General features: G+C 40.1%; 1 protein-coding gene across 2 annotated transcripts in view; it reads left to right on the forward strand.

Moving 5' to 3' along the window:
• Window positions 1–26,155, forward strand: part of ANTKMT (adenine nucleotide translocase lysine methyltransferase) — a 139,915-nt gene that overhangs the window by 13,998 nt on the left and 99,762 nt on the right. Inside the window, exon 1 of one of the 2 annotated variants that reach the window (XM_085628347.1) lies at window positions 4,355–4,450. The exons of the other annotated variant lie outside the window; for it this stretch is intronic. Within the exon in view, the coding sequence (XP_085484473.1) occupies window positions 4,423–4,450 (28 nt within the window). The 5' untranslated portion in view covers window positions 4,355–4,422. Of the gene's footprint in view, window positions 1–4,354; window positions 4,451–26,155 lie in introns of those variants that run through there. 2 annotated transcript variants of the gene reach the window in all.

Here is a 26,155-nt window from a genome sequence, read left to right on the forward strand (position 1 = left end):
TTTCTGTAAAATGTATTTTTTTAAAAATTTATTAAGATTGTTTATGTTAAAATAATGTTTTTGACTTCTTCACACAAATGCGTTTTTTAAACATGTTAATGGCCCTGCAAGTGCACATGAATAATGATGCAACGGTTCTCTGACAAAAATTGAACGTAACTATTTTTATTCACCAGTAATCTTGGATGTTTTTTTAATTCACCTTTTGACCCCTCTTTACACAACAAAACATCTTTAGATTGCTAAGATAAACTATCAAAAGCGTGGGCAGGCACTTCTCTTTTGTGATTGAGATTCCAAATGTACTAAATTAGATTCAAATGGTTGTACTTCTTGTTTAAACTAAAAACTTTCCTGAAGAATCAGGTTCTGATGAATCATTTTTGTCAAGCCATATTTGAACAAGAATGGCTTTTACCTGGTTCATAAAAACATCCTGGTGAAAGCCCTTCTTAAAGAAAAGTTTATTTCCTCAAGTTGGGATGTAGTTTCTGCATTTCTAAGTGTGGGTTGCCCACTATCCACTGCCCCTGCCCTTCACCCTTATGCATCTGACTGTTCTGCATATTTACATATATATATATATATATTCCGTAATGTTCTCCGTCAAGAATTGCCACTCTCGATGCAGCGGGTGCCACAGTTTGCGAGGATGGACCCGCGCTTTACATTCTGGATACAGTCGACAGAAAGTACTGAGCACCCCCGGGCTTGTTCAATTCAATTATTTTTAATGTTTCATATCGTGCAACCAAAATACAACTGACAAACGCAATTTGGCCTCCTGGCCTTCGTCAATGTCAGTAACCCTGCGTGAGAAAACACCTTATAACACAATCATAATTGATTGGATAGCAGTTCATTAAGAAAAATAGAAAATGGACTCGAACAACATTGTTTAGTACAGGGTATAGGGTGAGGGAGTCCCCAAAGATCCCCCAAGGCCAAAAATTGAATTTTTATTTTTTCGGTAATTTCGCCGATTACGCTTACCGTACGCGTACGGTAAAAAATTATAAAAAAAAAAAAATTATCCACACTCTCCCCACCCCGTGTGCAATTGGTGCCCGAAGGGCACCAATTGTACATGGCTATTTAGAGATGAGATAAACTAAAATTAAAAAAAAAAAAATAATAAAAAAAAAAATTATCCACACTCTCTCCACCCCGTGTGCAAATGGTGCCCGGAGGGCACCATTTGTGCATGGCTTATAACATATACGAAAAATTAAAATATTACCTTTCAAAACGAAGTGCATCATATGTCCTCCATGTGCGCACGGTGCGCGAAGCGCATCGTGCGTACATGGCCCATCTAGCGTAACGTGGGCACGCGGTGCGCGTAGCGCACCGCGTGCCCACCGTGCGTGCACGGCACTGACTGCGTAAAGTGGGCGCACGGTGCGCGAAGCGCACCGTGCGCGCACGGAACGAACTGCGTTAAGTGGGCACGCACGCCACGAATGGCGTAAAGTAACTTAACATTTAAAAAACCGTACAAATTCACTGAAAAAACCATAGGTTTCACACACGTTATAGTTAGGAATTAGCATTTAAAAAACCTTGCAAATTCACTGAAAAAACCATAGGTTTCACACATGTTATAGTTAGCGGAAATTTTACTGATAAAAAACCAATGAAATTCCCCCGTTATAGTTAGTGCAGGCAACTATAACTCACGCGACCGCAATCTTCTGCTGATGACATATGTGTCTTTATGAAAAAAAAATATTTGTAATATATGTATAGCTAAAAATGTATGGAAGAAGACATGGGCAAATAAGTGTCTAAATACAGTATTAGCATCAGCAGAGGATTGCGGTCGCGGTAACTTTTGCGCCGGTCGACGAATCCTCGCGAATTTTTCAAAATAGGTGGGGCGCTACGCTCCGCTCCTACCCTGAAAGTCTCGGGGGGTTTCTTCAAGCGGGGGCTGAGATAAAAGGGGGGTCCCAAAACGCGTTTTTCCCATGCATTTTTCCATAGGACCTTTAGACACAGCTACAGCCCGAACGGCTGAACAGAATTACTTGAAATTTGGCAGAGAGGTAGTCCTCAGGTCAAGGAAGTGCCTTTTGTAGGTTTGGTGTAAATCTGTTCAGTAGATTCTGAGAAAATAGCCTTTAAATCAATATATATATCTGAGCCAGCTTACGGTGCGCTTACGGTGCGCTTACCGTACGCGTACGGTGACGTGCGCGAGCGCGATTCTGATTGGCTCTTAGATCTTAGTAAACATTCGAATCGGCCGAAACCAGGAAGCGGCGGCCGCCATTTTCTCTCTCGCACTCTGAGTAGGGCAGCATAAATGAAGGCCAAAAATGGGTAAAGGGGCAGTATATTGAAATAATAATCACCCAGCAATGATATACGGGCCCCCAAACAACCCACAAGGCCAAAAAAAAAATTTTTTTTTTTCCGAAAAATCGCCGATTACGCTTACCGTACGCGTACGGTTTTAAAAAAAAAAAGTATCCACACTCTCCCCACCCCATGTGCAAATGGTGCACGAAGGGCACCATTTGTGCATGGTTTATGAAATAATTGAAATTAATAAACAAAACATTTCACAACGATGCGCATAATATGTCCCCCATGTGCGCACGGTGCGCGAAGCGCATCGTGCGTACATGGCCCATCTCGCATAATGTGGGCACGCGGTGCGCGCAGCGCACCGCGTGACCACCGTGCGTGCATGGCACTAACTGCGTAAAGTGGGCTCACTGTGCGCGCACGGTGCGCGAAGCGCACCGTGCGCGCACGGAACGAACTGCGTTAAGTGGGCGCGCACGCCACGAATGGCGCAAAGTAAGTTAGCATTTAAAAAACCGTACAAATTCACTGAAAAAACCATAGGTTTCACACACGTTATAGTTAGGAATTAGCATTTAAAAAACCTTGCAAATTCACTGAAAAAACCATAGGTTTCACACATGTTATAGTTAGCTGTACATTTTACTGATAAAAAACCAATGAAATTCCCCCGTTATAGTTACTGTAGGCAACTATAACTCACGCGACCGTAATCCTCTGCTGATGACATATGTGTCTTTATGAAAAAAAAATATTTGTAATATATGTATAGCTAAAATTTAATGGAAGAAGACATGGGCAAATAAGTGTCTAAATACAGTATTAGCATCAGCAGAGGATTACGGTCGCGTGAGTTATAGTTGCCTACAGTAACTATAACGGGGGAATTTAATTGGTTTTTTATCAGTAAAATGTACAGCTAACTATAACATGTGTGAAACCTATGGTTTTTTCAGTGAATATATATATATATATACGGAGCCCCCGACCCTTCAGGGCACGGAGCAGCCCATCAACTTAAACACCAAGAAAGCAGAGGCCCATTACTGGAAAAACAGCATTTATTTCAAAATCTCGCAGCGCAGATTCCTTCCATTCACCTAACGTTTCGGCCCCAATTGGCCTTGCTCACAGGTGGAAGGTGAGATTCAAACTGCCAAGTGCGCTCATGCGTGCTTTTCAAAGTTCTTTTGCATCACGTGGCTAAATGTTAAAATACAAGTCCCACAGTGCACCGCAGATTTCATTTAAATATGTCCTACGTTGATTTCTTCTCACCACCAGACTACATCAGTTACCTTTTTTGTGTTGCACAGTTCACGTGATTAAGGCTTTTGTAGGAAGTCGAAACGGGTGATGAATTAAACACTTTTGTGGAATAATGCTGGGGCAGAGTTTTCTGTTCTGAGAGCGCACGGACCTTCGTGTTGTGAATTATATATATATATTGGAGTGCTAGAGGCACTCTTGTGGTCTGACACCCTGTGATGACCTTTGACTACCATTATTTTAATTGACTTTGGTGTGTTATTGTATCCTAGCCTGAATGTACAACGTCCTGCAGATGCCTGTTTCGCTTAAAAGTTTCTTTCTTGTAATCTTGCAGTTTTTCAGTGGGAGCTGTCACAGAGTAGGACAGCTTTGCATGTGTGGGATGTGCATTTGAAAACATGAGAGGGAGAGTGAGGTGTGGAATGTATTTTTTGGTCTCGAAGTGCAGTATTGTGAGCAGTGATGCACAAATGTGATCGGTGGTGTACATTGAGAGATAAAGTATGTGATGCTATAGGACATTGAGAGATGAAGTATGTGAATCTATAAGCAGTTGTGCACAAATGTGCATTGTGTTGTACATTGATAAGTATTATGAAGTTCTTACTATTGGCTTTGACATGGCCTCTTGTCATCCTGTTTTCTGACTTTGCCTTGCTTGAGCTTTTCCTGCATGCACAGCAGCGCTTGCAAGTTGTTTGAGTTAATCACGTTCAAGGATTGTTTTGTGAGAGATTGTTTAATGTACCCTGTAAGGCTTCCGTGAGCTATGTCAAGATAAAGGCTGGAACATGCGAGATTGGAGAGGGAACGTGGGAACTCCTTCCTGCCATTGCAATGCTTGCTTGGAAGCTGGCCAGTTCTGGTAAGATTCCTCTGGCCTGGGGGGGGGGAGTTTTCTCGAACCTTCTAGTGCGAGTTTTGAGACTATAAAGCTGGTGTTTGTTGACAGTTGAGCTGGGCGCTCACTTACAGAATAGACGTATTGCTGTAAGACAAACAGAACTTGAGTCCCGGTCGAGAGTCCAAGCCAGCTGTGAACGGGCCCCCCAGCAAGAATTGGCAAGGATGTTGAGTGAACGATCGGGTGAGGTGATTTGCTCAAATCTGAAATGCTACATTCTCATTGGTTGCCGGCGTATTAGTCCCGCCTCCTTACTGCCATGACGTTATTTTTATCCTTCCATGGCTATCAGCCCCTTTACTTCAGCAACTCTTTTGTTCCCCTTCCTCCCCCAGTTCCCTCCAAAAGTCCGTGACTTCTCTGACCACCACCACCCCCCCCACCCACTCCCATTCCTGCCTTCTTCGGCACCTGCATTTTTCTTTACAATGCAATAGGACAGTCCTATTGCATTTGTAAATGCTTTTTTTATATGATTGGCTGCCTGCATTCGCACTTTCTTTTGCCTGACCTGTCCAGACTCTTGCATGCGCGCGATGCTTTACATCGTGCACATGCGTGCCAAACGTGTTACTCTATAGTGCAGCGACTGTCTCCGGCTCGCCACGCAGGGACTCGAACCACGCACGCACGGCTGGCTGGCTGCAGGATGCAGGCGTGTTTGCCTCACTTCTCTTTAAAGCGGGTGCCAAGGTCCTGTGAACAAGCCCCTGTATAACCGGCCGTTCTTTGACACCAGACACTCGGCCCGACTGTGCAAACAGAGGTTTAATGTCTCTCGCATGGGCAGAGGCCGCTGGTGACGGATAAGAGATCTGAAAAGGTGGCTGAAGGGGTTAGTTTGGGGACAGCTGGCCCTGGCTCTTGTGATAAGAGAGGTAAATAGGTCCAGTGAAAGGGGTCGCCTCTTCAAACAAGTGTTAGCTGCCATCTCTTATTGGGTCTTCAGTAAAAGGACAGACCCCCACCTCTGAACAGAATAACAAAGTTAGCAGCCCCCTTATATTTATTTATGTAATATCTTATGTAGCATCGACTCCACCCAGCGGGGCTTCATAGCGAAGCACGACGCACTCTTAAACACGGGCGGTCAACCGTTTATTGATTGCTGTAAACACGCTCCTAATGCAGTTGAAATCAGTTTTACCTTTCTTTTAAGAAATACGTCCTAAACGCTGACAGTGTGCCAGTTTCTTTATGTCTCAAAACTATATCTAAATAACTTTAAAGTGTATATGAGAGCAAGCGATAATCTAAAATATTTTAAACATTTATATATTTCTAACTGTAATAAACTTATATTATGGTAAATATATTTTCTCAAAATCGCGTCGGGTGCGATTGCCATGTGACCTTAAAAAAAGCATTTGATTAGTTCATAACATTTCTCATTGTAGCAGTTGGAGAACGCCACCCATTTTAGTCATTTTCTCTACAGCATTTGATGAGATACACCTCTTCTGCTTAAAGAGATTTTTTAAAAACGTTTTGCTATGTACACATATCTTACACTACACACAACATGCAACCATCATCTTCATCAATATTCATGGTCTGTAAAGTAGACTTCCACCTGTGATAGCCATGCACCTAAAAGTTACATAACCAAAGATTTCCCTACTGCCAGAGGTAACATGGTTGCATACGCTGTCCACTGCACAATGTAATGTGGTACGGCCCAGGGGCAGTATCATGCATAGATAATGAGCACACGGACACAGATAGATAGTGGAAGTGGGTACTGGCACATGCGCTCGACTCCTTTTTATTACCAGGGTCACATATCCAGTCACGTCGGTGCTGAATGCGTGTGAGGTGAGTGTAAACCAGCCCTCAGGGAATGGTTGCTGCTAGAATCAACTACAACAGTAATCATTGGATCACACACAGAGATTCAGTAATAAAAGGGTCAATAGTTTGTGCTGCAGTAAGTTAGAGACAGTAGATGTGAAATAATATTCAAAAGATACAATCGTAAAAGAACCATAACTTGTGGTATAGTGAGATACAGGCAGTAGATCTGAAATAATACACAAAAAGATTGTATCATAAAGGGTCCATCAGTTCTAGTGCACTCAGATAGCCACTTCAAAAGCATTCAGCATGTGCACAGCTAGCGATGATCCGTCCTGCGGGCAGGCCGTACTAGGAGCAATGTCTGTTGCCTACAGAGCTGCATCATCTGCAATAGCAACTCGATCTGAATTGTGAACACTGCTGTCTACAGTGTAGGCCAGAGAGAGCGGTCAGCAAGGGCCCACAGCCACGTGGCGTTGACTTGAGCTGTCCTGTTTGCAGTATGCGAAGCAACAAAAAGCGTATGCGAAGACTGCGATGATGCGTATGCGTAGTGCGGACAGAGCGCAGAGCAGCAATGTCTTTTGCCTACAGGACTGCGTCATCTACAATAGCGACTCAATCTGAATTGAACACTGCTGACCGCAGTGTATGCCAGAGCAGTGGTCATTAACGCCTCACAGCCACGTGCCGTTGGATTCGGAAGCACGGAGTTGGTTGCACCTGATCGGAGGGAGTACACAGAAATCATCACAGACTTTAACTTCTGACATCCTCAATCATAGAATCAAGACCCCGTTTCACTGTTCGGACCTGCTGTACCGCGGTGTAGTCCCGTGACTAAAGTCAACCAAGCCCAATAATCATGTGCAGCAGTTAGCTATGGAAGCACAGAGTGTGATGCACCTTAATGGAGGGAGTTCTGTGAAAACCAAGCAGCAGGTAATATCGGACATCGTCCATTGTGGAATCAAGACACCGTTCCACTGTTGGGACCTAGAGTTGGTTGCACCTGGTCGAAGGGAGTACCTTCATTTCTACTCTCAGATGCAGTTCAAACATCGTCCATTGTGGGATCAAGACACCGTTCCACTGTTGGGACCTAGAGTTGGTTGCACCTGGTCGAAGGCAGTACCTTCATCTCCACTCTCAGATGCAGTTCTAACATCGTCCATTGTGGGATCAAGACACCGTTCCACTGTTGGTACCTGTTGGACTACTGTGTTAGTAGTATACAGAGCACTCCACGGTGCTGGGCCTCAGGCTGGGCGCTGTGTGCCTGTGTCGCGGTAGCCAGTGTTGATCTCAGAAGCCTTCCCAGCTCGCAGACCTCGGCCCAGGAGCTTCTGCCGGCACGTGGTGGGCCCTCTTTCACATACAACGGTGTTGAAAGGTGAACTGTGGGACATATGTGCGTTGCAGCGGCCATGACGGTTTCTGGGTACCAGCAGGCTGAGAGCATCATTCACGCACTCACATACACTCATGGCGTCAGCCTCGTGGCGGTGTAAGCTGCGCAGACCTGGCAGACACGTTCGCCATTCCTGAAGAGAACCACACCCAGAGAAACGTCCCTTTTATTCATACCCCTACGCTAGCCTTGCGTACGCCGAGCCAGCCCACTACGCTAAAGATTTGGGGGGGGAGGGGGCACATACGTGCTATGTTTTCGTAATCTTCCCTACTGACTGTAGTATCATGGTTGCGTCCACTGTACACTTCACTCAATAGACCATCAGTGTATGTTGACATGTACATGTCTGTGCTCTGCATACTCAAGTCTCTCCGGCACATCCCCTCAACACTTTGCATTGTATACTTTTATAATCGAGAATCACTTGCCACCTTCGCACATACTTTGCTCCCATCTCTCCCCGCATTCTACATTGTGTGGCAGAGGTGCCATGCCATGTTTGGTTTGGGTACATAGCTAGCCACGGTTCCCACAATACATAGTGTTGTTGAGTCTGCTAGGTGTACATGTTGTTTGTCATGTTGTATGTGATTATATAAGGTAGCGTGTTTATTCACGAGCAGTGGTTTCTCCCATTTACATATCGCTGTCTTAAAGAGGATACAAAAGTTTTTCTCACAGGTGAAAAGTGTGACCAGGTCTTTGGCTTGTGTACGGTGAATTACAACCGATTCACATTGCCTGTAATTGTAACTAATTGATCACCCCTACTACTATGCATCTTTCATTCCTTGTTCTATCCGCGCACTTTTTCAATCACTTTCCTCTGATGCACGCTTTCCTCTTGGAGCAACCCTGTTCTGTTTTATGAATATTGCAGTAAAATTGCCGAAACTATAAAATAAATGTATATATAACGGCTTTCAGTGTTTTTGGTTGTTGTCCTTGTGCTGATTAGAATGAGCTATTCAATATTACGAGCCTTTGTTGAAGTATAGTTGTGTCTAGGCTCCTGATTAGTTAACTAACTGACTAAGCAAAACGTATTTCACACTTATCAATCATTGGATAAGGACCATTGTTTTTGATATTACTAATTCACCCAGGTCCTTCCTCCTTGGGTTACCCCATTTTTGTAATGGCCTAGGTTTGAATACAGCAGAAGCGGTTGAAGTTTGCCTCAGGTCGATGCCTTAGCTCTTGCACAATAATGTTTTTTTGACAGGGCTGAAGACAATAATATATGGTTTGACAAGAAGGGTACCAAATGTGCTTCTGAGAAGCGCAATGCTTGTGTTCCTCCTCAAAGTTCCGATGTGAGTAGAACTATTACCAATTTTGACACGCACCAGATTGAATCTACTGTAGAAGAGGTTGCTGACTGTTCTGCAGTTGATAATTTTGTGTTACAAAAAAGGAGTACCAGGGTACCTAAGAAGTTTGATGATTACATTTTAGAATATATATATATATATTTTTTCTTCTTAAAGGATACATGTGGTAATCGTATCCTACCTTTATTTTCATTATAGAATTTAGAGTCATTAATGTCTAATAGGTATTGTTTATGTCACATGGAACTGTAACATGTAATGTGGAATTCACTAATGCAGGAGCTTAGTTTGAATACAGCAGAAGCGGTTGGAGTTTGCCTCAGCTGGATGCCTTAGCTCCAGTGGGTCCATTTATGGCACTTAAATAAAGACACTTTTTTTATAACTTGCAGACTCCATCGTTTTATTACACACAGCCACATTCTTCGACACACCTGATTTCACCATTTGTCTTCTGTGGCATTGCAACATTCTGCATTATATTCTTCACAATTATTTCTTTATTCCTGCTTGCTAAACCACTGCATTTGAGTCTTCACTCTGGTAGGGGTGAGTAGTTCGCTTCCCACTCCCTGTATTATTATTATTATTATTAGCATTTCTAGAGCGCACGGCTACTTCCAACGGAAGTGTCCCGGCGCTAGCAATCAAAATGAGGGGAGTGAAAGATAGACCGAAGGGAGCAGCTGTTTTTAGGGTAACCCAAACAACCAGGTTTTGAGGGCCTTCCTAAAAGGCAGTTCCGCATCTAGCAGTCGCAGATCGTTCGGCAATGTATTCCATAACGTAGCTGTTTTGTATAGTATAAACACATACTAACACTACTTACACAGGTATGCTACAGCGGCCAGTATCCTACAGCACCCACAGCACATCACTTTACAGCAATCAGCTCACGGCTTAGGCTCACGGTTTGATCCCTGAGTCTTCAGACCAGTAGGAGTGAGTAGGCTGCTTCCCACTCCCTCTATAGTCCAAACGCATACTAACACCACTTGCACAGCTATGCTACAGCGCCCAGAGCACATCAGTTTACAGCAATCAACTCACGGTTTAGACGCACGGTTTCATACCCGAGTGTACCGGCACCTAACCTCAGCACCATCTCATTCTGGGCAAAACAGCACTTTCACGCCGGTAGGGGTGAATACTTCGCTTCACACTCCCTGTATAGCACACCCTAACCACCCCCACAGAGCTCTCAGTGCTCCTACCCTCTTCTTTCCTACTTTTTTCGCCCTTTTTTCCCCTTACTCGGTTCAACGGAATCACAAAATGGCTGCCAACACTTCCTAGTTGCAACCGTTCCCAGCCAATAACCAGCAAGCTTGTGCTCGTAACGCCTCAGCCAATCAGATGGCAGAATTCCCAAATATCGATATCTGTAAATTTCGATATTTCTCCAAAACTACTGAACGGATTTACACCAAATAAACAAAAGCGTGCTTTCTAGACCAAGACCCTTCTCCCTGCCAAATTTGGGGTAATTCCGTTCACCCGTTCGACCTGTAGCCTTGTCTAAAATTTCCTATGGAAATTGCATGGAGAAAACACGTTTTGGGACCCCCTTTTTTCTCGACCCCTCTTGACGAATCACCCCCAAACTTTCATCATAGGAGCTGATATGAACAAAGAATTAGTTTGGAAAATTTCATGAAGATTCATCAAACGACGCCAAATTTATAAGCAAAACAAAAAATGCTCTTCCTATGGAAACTTGGTCCTAACTATAACTAACTACCGGCGACCGCCAGTAGGTAATATACATATATATTATCTACTGGCGGTCGCCAGTAGATAGTTATAGTTAGGACCGTGTTTCCATAGGAAATCTCAAAATTCTATTTTGAATAACTTTGGCGCCGGTTGATGAATCTTCGCGAAATTTTCAAAACTAATGGGGCGCTCCGCTCAGCTCCTACCCTGAAAGTCTCGGGGGGATTCGTCAAGCGGGGGCCGAGAAAAAAGGGGGGTCCCAAAACGCGTTTTCCCCATGCATTTTCCCATAGGACCTTTAGTCGAAGGTACAGCCCGAACGGCTGAACAGAATTACTTGAAATTTGGCAGAGAGGTAGTCCTCAGGTCAGGGATGTGCCTTTTGCATATATGGAGTCAATCTGTTCAGTAGTTCCTGAGAAAATTGCAGTTAAAAGCACATACATATCTATAGCCGCGCACCGTGCGCGCACCGTTACGTGCGCAAGCGTAATTCTGATTGTTACATGTCAGTCAACGTTCGAATCGGTCGAAATCAGGAAGTGTCGGCCGCCATTTTGTTTGTTTTCAGTGCGAGAGTGGAAAAGGAAGGTGGCGAACGTGAAAATAATAATAAAATGAGTCTTCTTTTTCCATTTCTTTTTAGACGTTTATTCTCATTTTCTTTTTTTGTAGTCAAAATTACACTGGAGTGTCACAGAAATGCCAATGCCCAGAAATGCCAAAGCCAACACGTGTTTCGCGCTCACTGCGCTTCTTCAGGGCTGTCATACAAACAAAATTAATACACTTTAGAATTACGAACACAATAGTATATCTTCCTATAACTATACATAAACACTCTACTACTATAATATTGGCCATATTTTAATCTCCTAATAGCCAATATATATAGGATCATTAAATCAACATATTCAACAAGATAAACAACATTCTTAACTACATTTCATTGACAAAGTTTTCCTTACTCGTTTATACAATATCTCCTTGATCAGTCATTAAATAACCAACATAGAGAGAGGGGTTGCATTTTCATACATAAGGTACTTAGTTAGTATGCCCCTTCTATTATCGCTCAAATTAAACATCACAGTTCATATTACTGCTGGAGCACTTATTACCTCTAATCTGTAGGTTTTCCCTCGTCTTGATATATATATTTTTTAGAAAAAAATAATCAGTGGATTTGTTGGATCTCCTTCATGGGTACAGGTTCCTAAAATAACAATTGCTGGCTTTACCTTCCAACACCCCTCTTGTCCCTATCAGATTGGACTTGGGTATTAGATCTATTGAAGAACTTGTCTCCTTACGACCCTTATTATACTGGCGAAGACTCTGGGTAACCCCTGAACTGTTGCACTTTAGACTCGAAACTCAAGAGTTGTTGTCACTCAGGGGAACCCACAACCTGCCCTGGTTTGCTTTTATTAAGAATGCAAGTGTGAAACTTGGCATCCCAGGTTTCTGGTCCAATCCAGCCTTATTTTGTGCCGAGCTGTCTCGTACCGATCTGGTCAACCTACATCGTAGGCACAGCATCTCGACCATTCTTTGTAATCCTGGGCTGGGTTCACTTACACTCGACTTTCTTATTCTAAAAACTGACTATAGAGTTGAGTCATTTCTCGACGAGATAATGACGCTCTCTGCGAGAAAGCTGTATCTACAGTTCAGATACGGCACACTACCATTAAGGGCTTTCTCTTGTAAATGGTCGAATGATAAACTCATTGAATGTCCGGCATGCGGTGACAAGGAAGAGTCTGTCGCCCATGTATTTTTCTTCTGTAAAGGGTATAAATTAATTCGACTCCGTTGGCTCGTTCCACCTTGTAGAAATCTCGGGGTTAGCAACTATAAACAGGCACTCAGTATATTACAAACTAATACCTCCACGCTGATAGTTTTCTCGGTTTCACGTTTCATTAATGCCATGTGGCGTTGGAGGAAAGCCTTTTTATAAATCGTTGAGATCCCTCGCCTTCGTTGTTAACTCAGGAAAATTCATTCTTCCCTTTCTTAAATTTCTTAATATTTTTAAACTGTAAATAATTTGTATATTTCAATTTTTAAACACTGTTTTAATCTTTGTGTAGTTGTATTGACTTGTCTGAAATTTTGTATCTTTGATGGTCTCTGACCGAAATAAAGATTATTTGACTGACTGACAATTACTAATTTTAGCCTAATTTATTTATTGGTTTTATTATTGTTTTATAAAATTATCACAATCTATATTTAGCATAAATCCTCACCTTGTTAATAAAAAGTGTAAATGTTTTCCTCAGCATTTACAAATCCTCATAATATGTGTTAATTCAAAGCCAATCCTTTATCTAGCGCTCCATGATAAGATCTGAATCAGGGAAACAAAAGAACAAAGCCTAACTATTTGTTAGATACTTGTCATGCGTTCTTATCCCCAAAATGTTTTTAGATTCACCCATAAATATTTCAAGCTGTCTCCCAGCATGAAAGTTACTAGTTTTTCAGAGTATGAGAAAAATGCCTAAATAGACTTTTTTCTAACAGTATAGGCAGAAAATAGAAAGGAACTGTTCTAAACTAGGTACTAGCAAAGTCAAAGCCCTTGTTCTAAAGCAGTCTTCTTACCGCTCGGCATGTCCGCGTCCGTCTGACCGTTTCTCCAACAAGTAAAGCGAGAGGTGCACTACTGCTTACTTCCGCTTTATATACCCCGCCCCTAGCTAATCTTTTTCGGGTATGGCGGGAAATTTAATTAGTGGCTTTCGCCATTGAAAGACGCCGTCGTGTTAGTAATTTTGAAAATCATTATATCAAATAATAATAATGGTCAAGAAGCCTCAAAAAGGGCAGATAAGGAATACCTTAGTAAGAAAAAATCAGTAAAGTTTATGATGAACTCCTGGGTAAAGGAAAATTGGTTCCCCTATTTGGATATCTTACCAAATCCATGGTATAGACAGGAGATCTTAAGGTTCCGCACTGGGATTAACCCATGGTTAATAAATAAAGGAATTAAAAATAAAATGCTCGATCCCAGAGGGTGCTGTAAATGTAACCTGGGAACAAAAGCAGACTCAGAGCATATTCTGCTGGACTGTTTAACTATCCTAGAGCAACGTAAACTCTGGTTACGCCCAATATTTGTAAAATATGGCATAAGAAACCGGGTACAAGCGATCGATATTATCACAGAAATGCCCAACATAGAAATTGCAATCGCCTTGGGGAAGTTCATAAAGGCAGTACAGAGTTGTATAATAAATTAGAACTGATATTTTAGAATTTTATAACAAAATATTTTTATATCTTGTCTAGAACCGGTTTTATAATTTTGTAGGGAGTAGACCCACCAATAAAGAAGTGAGTTTTATTTATTAACTGACATGCATATAGGTCGAGAGGAGTTTAACCTGGTTTCAATTTGGTCTGTATATCTAATTGGAAAAATTGTTTATGAGATTGATGTGAACTATTTTTAAATTATACTAATTGTTTAGTATTGTTTAAAGATTATGATCTAAATAAACATATCTTTGACTTGAATTATACCAAATATTTCAAAGCTACAGCATTCAAAAAGTATCTCATGTGTATGTTAATTAAGATTCATATGTAATATGCGTAAAAAACAAAACAAAATAAATAGTTTATGAGTAACAGATTATTTGTGTGTGTAGATTTTTCTTTGCCAACATCGGGATCGAACCCCGGAGCTCAAACACTGTTACCCTAGCTTCACGTTTCAACGCACTGAGATATTAGTGTTGACAATTCAAACTAGTTCTCAGGAGAGTTTATACTCCTTTACTTGTGCAGAATAATAATGTGTTGGCTAAATCCTTTTAGTTCTTCTACACCTGACCGCTGACATTAACGGTATTTTTAACATAGACCCTAAGTAGGAAGAATTTGCTATAGAATTGATCTTAATCCAAAAAGAGAAGTTTTATTAAACATTTAGAAATATTTTTTTAAATAAAAATTATTATTATTTTTTTGATTCTAATCCAAGTCCCCTAGTTAGAATCGAACCCCTGATGACTCCTCCTTGTCGCTTCTACTGTCTTATACGTTGTGCTATCTCGTTTCACACTCTAAATCATGAATTTCAGAACTACTATTTCATGTGTCATATCCACTAACAAATAGTTTCCTAGTTTTAGTCTGAAATGAATTACTATTCTCAGTTATTAAAATACGGAGATTATAGTAGACAGACAAATTTGTTTAGATATTTTCTAGTCAAACTGAGCCCCGTGTGACCCGTGGTTGTAGCTTGTGCAATCTTCAAAATACATGTTTGGATAAAGCATTCAAACTAGTCATATCCTAGATTCGATTATTATAGATCAGTCTATTAAATATGGCATTGTGCCCTGATAATTAGTACATCTATGGAGTTTTATTCATAATTAATATCATTAGGACGCTGTGCCGTAATCATCATCTCCAATATAGTTATTCAGGAGTGAAAGATCTATGTGCTATCATATTAATATCATATACATGATAAAGCTATATATTAATTAATGTACTAGTATATTACATTGGTAGTCCTGCGAAGGTCACAGAAAAATATTTTAGAATTTATTTAGACTTTTTTATATTTTATATATGTCCTTCTTCCTAAAGATATTGCTTAGATGCAAATTAGCCCAAGAGTGTATATATTTCCCGATCCATGTTTAGCCCATGTTGTACTACCTGTGGTTTATTTATCCAGTATGTTTCTCTAGATCTAAGTTTCGCTTCTAGGTTTCCTCCCCTTCTGTCTAGATTTACTGGTTCTATACCCATGAACTGGATATTCCCTATTTCAGTCAATTTATGATTTTCTTTAAAATGTACTGCCATGGAGTACTTGGGATCACAATTTTTATTTGCTCACAAATGTTCCATCCATCGAAAATCTTAAGTTTCCTCATGGACGAGCCCACATATATTTTGCCACAAATACAAGTCATTGTGTATACACAATGACATGTATTCTAATTAATAAAGGAATTAATTTGATATATGTTCTTGTATGTGTGGTCATGAAATGTCTGAGCTTTGTCTGCAACGTATTTGCAACAGATAAAATGATTGCATCTATAACATCCTGATGATAGTGTATTTCGTGTCCTTACCTGTAGTTCCTTACCTTTGCTCCACACTTCATATGTGCATGTATCACTAGGACTTAGTAAATTTCTAAGGGTTGGTGCCTTTTTATAAACCATTTTAGGTTTCTTACCTAGAAATTGTGCAATCTCATTATCAAAAGTTAGTATATCCCAAAATGTGCAAAGTGACTTAAAAACCCTGCTATTTGCTTTGCTATATGTGGTAATGTATCTAAGCACCTCTTTGTTATTCTCTCTACATTGAAATCTGTCATTCAGTAGTTCATCTCTTGAAACTTTCTGAGCTTTCTTTCTGGCTTTATCTATGATTGCTTTGTCATATCCTCTTCTCAAAAATCTCTCAGTTATGTCTTTGCTCACAATCTGATATTCCTTATCCTCACTACAGTTTCTTTTGGCTCTTAAAAATTCCCCATAAGGAATGTTATCTGCCTTTTTAAATGTCCCGATTTGGCATGTAATATTGAATTGGTTGATGATAACTTACGAAAAAGTTTTGACTCTATATGTCCCTGTGTGACATATATTTCCACATCTAAAAAAACAATAGTTTCCATACTGTATTCAAGAGTAAGAGTTATATTATGAGAAGTAGTGTTTAGATGATTATGAAAGAGTTTCAATTTTTCTTCACTTCCTTTCCAAATCATGAACATATCGTCTATAAATCTACCCCAGTAGATAATGTTTTCCTCATAAATATTACCCAACCTCCAGGCATGTTCTCTTTCATAGTGCCCCATGAATACATTTGCATATGATGGTGCGAATTTCGCCCCCATTGCTGTTCCTATTGTTTGGTGATACAAATCATCTCTATAATAAAAAAGGTTATTAATAAGGACCAGGTTTAAACGATCTAGTACCATATTTGAATGCTGTAAATAGCTGGCTGACTTGGTATACAGAAAATATTTCACAGCTTCAATCCCTTTATCATGTTTGATACTAGTATAGAGACTATTGACGTCCATAGTTACTAGAATCATTCCTTCTTCCCAATTTATGTCCCTCATTTGTCGCAAAAAATCCTTAGTGTCTTTAATATAAGACACAAGTGTTTTAACAAATGGTGTCAAAAATATATCTATATATTCTGATATGTGTTCAGTCATACTGCCGATACCTGATACAATTGGTCGTCCCGGTGGTAGTTTTCCACCTTTGTGTATTTTCGGGAGATAATAGATTATGGGAGTTTCTTGCTTTGTCTACCCATAGATAATTGAATTCATCATTATCAATCAGTGTTTTGTCAAAATAGACCTTAAGCTAGTTCTTAATAGTCTCTTTTGAAATCATTAGTTGAGATGGATTGATTTTAGCATAGCTCACACGATCTCTAAGTTGTCTCAATGCTTCATTGTGATAATCACAATCATTTAACACCACTACATTCCCCCCCTTTATCTGCCTGTCGAATAATGATACTTTTATCTTTACTCAAGTTGTGCAGTGCTTCAAATTCCTCTTTATTTAAATTATACTTACATTTACTTGGTATAACATTATCAAAATCTTTCATAACAAGATTAGTAAATAGGTCAATCACATTCTCTCCTTTCATAGGAGGTACAAACTTAGATTTCGGTCTTAGTTTACTCGATACACTGTGACCTGTTTCAATATCTAGTTCTAATGCGATATCTTCAATGTCACAATTTGTTTCATCATCTAAATTAACAAGACAACCAATATCATTAAGTTCTTTGATGGACATTTGACTAATATCTTTCTCTATACAAACAGTTTTCTTAGTCTCAGGTTTATTAGGGAAATATTTCTTCAATTTCAGTGTACATGCAAATCTATTAATATCAACTTTAGCTTTCAATCCATCCCATTTGTGTGAAGGTGCAAAACTTAAGCCTTTATTGAGAACACTTTTTTCTGCTTCCGTCAAGGTTTTATCAGACAGGTTAACTATTAAATTTTCTATTTCCTCATTTCTGTCTCTTTCTGTAGTTGCGACCTGGTTCTTACCCCATTTTTAGGTCGAGGAGCGCCGGTCTGCCGAAGGCAGAACCGGAAGTCGGAGATTTAATGACTTGGAGAAGAGGGACTTGAACCCGCCCCTCTTCTCCCCTGTTCTCCATTGGCTGGCCTCTTTAATGCTGGACAGCCATTGGAGAAGAGGCCCCGTCCTTTTCGGATCGGGGGCGTGTTTTTTTCAGAAAGTCTAATTATCTCCTCCAGCCAATGGCAAGAGGAGATAACAGAAAAACACGCCCCCGAATCCGAAAACCCCACTGCGTTTCTCCGAGGCATTTCTGCTTCGCCTCGGAGAAAGGCGGTGGTGTCTTCCGGTGCCCTCGGCTTGCTGTGTTTACTCCCGCATGTACAGACTCACCCTCACCAATGCCCCCCCCGCTTCATCTCCCCCCACACTCCCCTACTGCATTCACTCTAGTCACCAATGTACATACACCACACCCCTCTCAAATGCATAGCGCTTTACACGTGAGTCCTGACAGCCCCCCCCCCACACACACACAGACTGGGGGTCGAAGTGTCCTACAAAGAGGGAGGCTGTGCTTACCTCAGCCCTCGGAACGGCGGAAAACCAGGCATTAGATAACCACAGACGATGGCTGGAGGGCGCGAGGGGTGGGGGCGCGAGGGATGGGAAGAGGGGGTGAAGAGGGTCACGAAGGAGCTACCTCGGCCCCCTGCTCCCAATGCCCCAAGCCTTGAAAACAAATCACGGCCCAATGTAGAAGGCAGGCACCCTAATCCCAACCCCCATTTACTCCAACAGCACAGAAAGCGAATCACCTCAGAGCAGCCGCGCGCAGGTAAAATACGAGTATGTAAAAGGAAAGAACTTTCAAAACCCAAATTCACTTTTTTTAACGCAGTCTGTAATTAGAGAGAAAGATTGGGATCCCAGCAGCTTTGATTTGGAAAGCAAGAGAGCGTGAACGGGGACAGTGTATAATTTGGAGAAAAAGAAAAGTCTTACCTTTGAAATACAACGGCTATAACAGCAGCCGGTGCAAACAAGCACTGCTCGTCTTCACGTGAACACGGAGGGGCAGAGGGAATTGTTCATCTTGTGGAGGTGAGGGGGAGACTGAGGGACAGAAGAGGCCACGATAATACAAGGGCACCAGTGATTCACACAGCGAGAGCGTACACTCCCAGGGTGCACAACTTCCATCTTTCAGGCAACCACATTGTAAAATAATTAAACTAGGACAAAGCAAGCGCAGAATAAAAAAAGTTCAGACTCCAACCACATCCACCATTAATTATAACACAAAAGGTGATGTCACACAAATCGTATTGACATATTAGTGGTAGGATCAGCCATACACAGAGTAAAGTCTTCAGAAAGTCGCGAGCGCATTGTACACGAACCATGTGTGACGAATTTTCCGTTCTGCTTTCACCAGTAATTCCCATTTGATTTTAATTTTCGCTCATTTGCGAATGTTTGCATTTTCACAATTTCTGCACATTTTGCAAGATTTTACACAACATTAAAATGCCGCCAAGCAATAAATAAAACGCGTACATAAAGTACCTCTATACAGTGACAACATTCATGTATTCTGTAAAAAAAAAGTGCTAATAATCTAACCACTTTTTTTTTTAATAAACTTGACCTTCCCGACACCCAAAACTGTGTATTGAAAACTGTGTATTGAGATTTAGAAATGGTGGACACGTAACGTGACATATTATAACTAGTCCGGCAAAATTGATGCATATTTATTCCAATTGTAAAACTTAAATTAAAACAAATATACTATTAAATGTTGAATTGTATTTTGTTCTCATGCTCCACTGGTTGAAAAGGATAGTGGAGGGATAAAAGAGTGAAGGATATATATATATATATATATATATATATATATATATATATATATATTCACTGAAAAAACCATAGGTTTCACACACGTTATAGTTAGGAATTATCATTTACAAAACCTTGCAAATTCACTTAAAAAACCATAGGTTTCACACATGTTATAGTTAGCTGTACATTTCACTCGTAAAAAACCAATGAAATTCCACGTTATAGTTAGATCAGGTAACTATAACTTGCACGCCCACAATAAACTGCTGATGACGTCACATATTACATCACTCATGACATGGTCAGTGACATCACTCATGACATCAATGATGATATCTGAAATTACACATTGTGGATTGTTTTTTAAGTGAATATATATATATATATATATATATTACCTACTGGCGGTCCATAGGAAAACCTCAACATTCTATTTTGAATAACTTTGGCGCCGGTCGACGAATCCTCGCGAATTTCTCAAAATAGGTGGGGCGCTACGCTCCGCTCCTACCCTGAAAGTCTCGGGGGGATCCGTCAAGCGGGGGCTGAGATAAAAGGGGGGTCCCAAAACGCGTTTTTCCCATGCATTTTTCCATAGGACCTTTAGAACGAGCTACAGCCTGAACGGCTGAACAGAATTACTCAAAATTTGGCAGAGAGGTAGTCCCTAGGTCAAGGAAGTGCCTTTTGTAGGTTTGGTGTAAATCTGTTCAGTAGATTCTGAGAAAATAGCCTTTAAATCAATATATATATCTGAGCCCGCTTACGGTACGCTTACCGTACGCTTACGGTAAGCGTACGGTGGCGTGCGCGAGCGCGATTCTGATTGGCTCTTAGATCTTAGTAAACATTCGAATCGGCCGAAACCAGGAAGCGGCGGCCGCCATTTTGTGTATTTCACTCTGAAAAAAAAGAGTGAAAACAAGGAAAGGGGGCAATGAGGAGAGTTACAGACCCCCTAACAATTGTAAGGGGGTCAAAGAAGGACAGAAAAGTACAAAAAAAACATTTATTGATTTTAAAAAAAATCACGGGGTACGCGTACGGTAAGCTTACGGTAAGCGTACGGTAAAAAAAATAAAAATAAATAAATGAAAAGCAGATTTAAGAGTTTAGAAATTAGGGAGCTCTAAAAAGAGCTGTTGTGTTTATGGAGTCATTTTTTTAGTGGTACCTACAAGTAAGTACCGATGCAGAGTCTAAGGTTCAAGAGGAAGACTCTGTTCCCTTCATCATTGAAGTGCACACCATCTCCTCTATAAATGTCTTGCATGTCGTAACGCAAGTTGTTGTGGTAAATGGCACCCATACCATAGTCACGGAGGAAAGCAGAAACAGATTTGTTGACGTGCTTTCTTGCTTTGTCAATCTGTGGACAGAAATGATTGGACCAGTTCCATTTTTGCCTTTGGCATATGTTGGAAAACACAAAGGCAGTTTTAGGGAAAAGTGTAAACAGTTGTGCAAAGGTGTCCTTCATAAGCATTTCCAGACCTACCCCAGTCAAAGTGCCTAGGTCATTGCCACCACAGTGCACTATTATGAGGTCAGGGTGTTGGATTTGAATGAAGGATTTCACCAATGGCATCAATTGGTGCCACTTTAACCCTCTCTGACCAATCCATTTAATGTCTACATTTGGCAAAGCAAGGTCTCTCACCATATCTGTTTTCTCTGCAAACTTTTCACTCCAGAAGACATAGCTGTGCCCTACAATCCACACTGTGAACATCTTCAAAGGAGAACTGGATGCACTCAGGAGGTGTCTTTCAGTAGAATGGCAATATGAAAAGAAAGACAGTTTGGAAATGGAGGCATACATATTTTTTACAAAACAAAAAGAACTGATTGGCTGTTTCATACCATTCTAGAAAAAAAACTAGGCTGTATGTGAAAATTAATAGAAGCATGTTTTGTATTGGTACAAAAAAATGTGTAACCAAAGAACAGTACTATGGATTTGCTGTTAGGTTTGAAAAGTCAAGCACTCTTGCTCTGTGGAATTGAAACATTGTGTGTCGAACTTCTGACCTAACTGCACACAGCAGTGTTCCATGAGCTGTTGCTATGGTAGCAGGCAGAAGTCAAGTTGGGGGAAGGGTACTAGGCAGAAGTCAAGTTGGGGGCAGGGTACTTTTGGAAAAGGGTTGGTTTTCAACCAATAGAAATGTGTCATTACATTTGAAAAAAAGGGGGAAGCACTGAGATTTGAAACTTACATGTATATGTGTGGAAAAATAGAGGGAAAGTTTGCCATTATCTGGTTCTGCTGAGAGGAGAGAGGTGAACACAACAGAGATCCTGGCTCTGATATTCTGCTGTTTGAGTGTCACATTTCTTTCACAACTAACTAATTTTAAAGGTGAGTTTACAGTTTGAGAGGGGATGTATGTGGTAACTTAAGAAATGAATAATAGAAATGGGAATTGTTTTTGTTGTAGTTACACATGGTGGTTTCATAATGTGTCAGTCTGTAAAAGTGATTTTCACTTGGCCCGAAAAAAAAAGAGCAGTAAGTGTGCTTTCAAATTGGCAAAGAAATTTCGTTTTGGCACTAATGTGAAAACATGACTCTGTGTGCATAGAAGAATTATAGGCAGGGATTTATTGCGTCTTGCTCTGGTGATTTCACAGTTGCAGTAGATGGAAAGGGGGAGCGAATTTTTGGGGGAAGAAGCAGACTATTTGGTCTAAAGGAAATGAAATCAGATGTATTTTGGAGTTATTTGAGATATAATATTGTGATTATACTTCTGAAACAAACATATCAGACGGTATTTTAAAGAAATAAGTATTGGTATTAGATGATATTTTTTTAGAATATTATGCATTTCTATAATGTTAAGTTTAAGTAAAAAGAGAATCAGGGCTTTTTTAATACAATCTTTGTGATTGTTATTTTTTTTTTGCCCGCTGTAAAATGATGAATGCAATTGCTTTCACAATTTATAGTGAAATGCAATATATTCTGAAAACAGCAAAAATAAGGCAAAAATATTTTTTGGTAAAAAATGTAAATATGTGTACTGTATTATAAAATGGTTTAAAAATATTAATACTTTTTTCTTTTTTTTCAGATCGATATAGAAAATTTTCGGAAACTACAACCATTTTAAAAACTATTTTTTAAAAAAACAAATGAATAAATATTTTTTTGAGTGAGTATGGTAAGTCAATAATAATAATTGTAGTCTCTCAAGGACCTTCTAATGTGATAAATGATTTTTAGTGGTTTTTTTAAAAAATAAAAAAAAAGGTACGCTTACCGTACGCGTACGGTAAAAAAAAATAAAAAAAAGTTTTTAAAAACATATGTAAAAAAAAGATGAAAGATAAGGTTGGCTCTTAAAAGAACCGTTGTGTTCATGCAGGGACAGAGGAAAGAAAGATTGGGAATATTAGACGGTACGACAAGTGTGCTGATCTATTTTACTGTTCACCAGGGAAACACTGGTCTCCCTATAAGTAATTAGATCGTGACAAGTGGCGCACCGTACTTCAACCCTCGCAAACCGAGGGTTAATTTCCAGAGGGCCAGCAAAAGGAGATTCTCCCCCCACAGATGAAGGGCTCACCTGACCTGCAGAAGAAGGAGTCTGCCCTGCAGGTGATGGTCCAGGCTGAGCTGCTGTGGATGTACTGGCTCGTCTTTCTGAAGAGTTACCTCCAAAAAGATGACCATGTGTCCTTCTGTGTACATCCTGGAGGTGTCTCTTCATGGTGTGATTCCCAAAGGAATACTTCCTGTTAGGATTACCTCTAGAAAGTACACGCTTACACAGCTTGCAAGTAACTAAGGGTGCATTCACCTTTTGCTGGCCTTCTGGAAAAGTAAAATAATCCCAAACATAAGAAGGCTTTACTTTCCTCGCTCTCTGCCTCAAGACAGTGCTGCTGGTGCTAGCCTCACTCTCAGAAGAGCTCTGCTGTTCTGCCATCGTATCCCAAAGACAAACCAGCTCCTTCTCCCAAGGGATCACAAGCAGAAATGAGGGGAATGGGTGTGGTGTAGGAGAGTTCTAGAACTGAAAGTAGTTTCAACCAATCAAAAGTTGTGTTTCATGATCACATGACCAACCGTACGCTTACGGTACGCTTACGGTACGCTTACGGCAAAAAGTACGCGTGCGCGTAAAAAAGACACGCGCTTGCGCGCATGCGCATAACAGTCACTCCCCGGCACTTCCGCGTAACGTGCGCGTGTTGCGTAAGCGCGCACGCGTCCCACGCGCAGTACGCGCGGCTACGCAAAGTACGTAACTATACGCAAGCAGCGTAGATAGATTACGGACGTTGCGTAAACCGTACGCTTACCGTGAGCTTACGGTACGCGTACTATAAAAAAAAAAAAAAAAAAAATCTGGAAATAAATTTTACGTTTATTTTCAAAAATATATATAAAAAAAATATTTAAGGATTTTAAAAATTTAAGCATAGTCTTTATAAAAGATAAGAAAATTAAATTAAAAATATGTTTGAAAAAAATGAAGAATAAAAAAAAAAAATAGCATTTAAAAAACCTTGCAAATTCACTGAAAAAACCATGGGTTTCACACACGTTATAGTTAGGAATTAGCATTTAAAAAACCTTGCAAATTCACTGAAAAAACCATGGGTTTCACACACGTTATAGTTAGGAATTAGCATTTAAAAAACCTTAGAAATTCACTGAAAAAACCATAGGTTTCACACACGTTATAGTTAGGAATTAGCATTTAAAAAACCTTAGAAATTCAGTGAAAAAACCATAGGTTTCACACATGTTATAGTTAGCTGGACATTTTACTCGTAAAAAACCAATGAAATTGCCCCGTTATAGTTAGTTCAGCTAACTATAACTCGCGCGCCCGCAATGCACTGCTGATGACGTCACATATTACATCACTCATGACATGGTCAGTGACATCACTCATGACATCACTGATGACATCTCAAATGACATCACTGATGACATCACTGATGACATCATCCTTGTGATAGAGTGGCAGACCTCCTCTCACCTTAATATAAGCTTTGATACACACATTCAAAAATAGAGACTAAAAATTTCAAAACAATGGACATACCAATACCAGTTACAACAACCTCTTCAGTAATTCTAAGATCCACATACACATCCACTCATTCACCAACAGTCCTATACAGTCACTCATACATGTACTCACTCATCATATGTACTCATACATCTATACATCCTGTTACACAATGCCACTCATCCATAGAGTTACTCACACACATAGTCACTCATGCTAATAAAGAATAAAACATACATTTACTTGCATATACAGTAATACACACACCACCATACTTACTTCTACGGAAACTTACACATACTTAGTCTTTTAAACAATCACTTATAGAAACACATACTTATTCATACAGGAACTCTTTCAATCTCTTCCTCTCACATATACTCACATATATACACCAATAGTCACATATACTAGTTTAAAACATATGTAGTTACTCCTGAAGACACTATTGAGACAGTCATTCACTCACTAACACACCCATACACACACTCATCCACCCATACAGTCCTGCACACATACTGTCTTCAACACATACAAACAGTGAGTCACTCATTCATGCATCTATGCACTACGTAATACCCCCCACCGTACCATACAGACACTCAGACTGATACTCAAAAAAACAACTAATAACCTATATAGACACCCATGTAGCTACTCACCAACCCATGCAGCCACTTATACACAAAGTGAGAGATACACTTAATCAGTCAGTTACACAATCAATTTTTCAAAAACAAATCATCCATTTAGACACTTATATACCCATTTATTCTTCCATCGACCTTGAGATATACATATATAAAACATATTTAATTTTCAGAAAAACACACATTCACTGGATGATGTCATCAGTGATGTCATCAGTGATGTCATTTGAGATGTCATCAGTGATGTCATGAGTGATGTCACTGACCATGTCATGAGTGATGTAATATGTGACGTCATCAGCAGTGCATTGCGGGCGCGCGAGTTATAGTTAGCTGAACTAACTATAACGGGGCAATTTCATTGGTTTTTTACGAGTAAAATGTCCAGCTAACTATAACATGTGTGAAACCTATGGTTTTTTCACTGAATTTCTAAGGTTTTTTAAATGCTAATTCCTAACTATAACGTGTGTGAAACCTATGGTTTTTTCAGTGAATTTCTAAGGTTTTTTAAATGCTAATTCCTAACTATAACGTGTGTGAAACCCATGGTTTTTTCAGTGAATATATATATATATATATATATATATATATATATATATATATATATATATATATCCTCCCAGGTGGTTCCGTTGTGCTTTGCTCCGGGCGCTGCTCGGCGGGTGCGTTGCCTCGCGGTTGAACCAAACCGCCAATATTGAAACCAATCCTCCCTACGGAAGAAGTAGGTCGCACACCAACAGCTTTCCAATTTCTTTTCTTTATTTCAAAATTCCGTAGTTTTAGCAAAACCAATAAGT

This window comes from Triturus cristatus, chromosome 10 (assembly GCF_964204655.1).
Source record: "Triturus cristatus chromosome 10, aTriCri1.1, whole genome shotgun sequence".
In the NCBI taxonomy this organism is placed as follows: domain Eukaryota; kingdom Metazoa; phylum Chordata; class Amphibia; order Caudata; family Salamandridae; genus Triturus; species Triturus cristatus.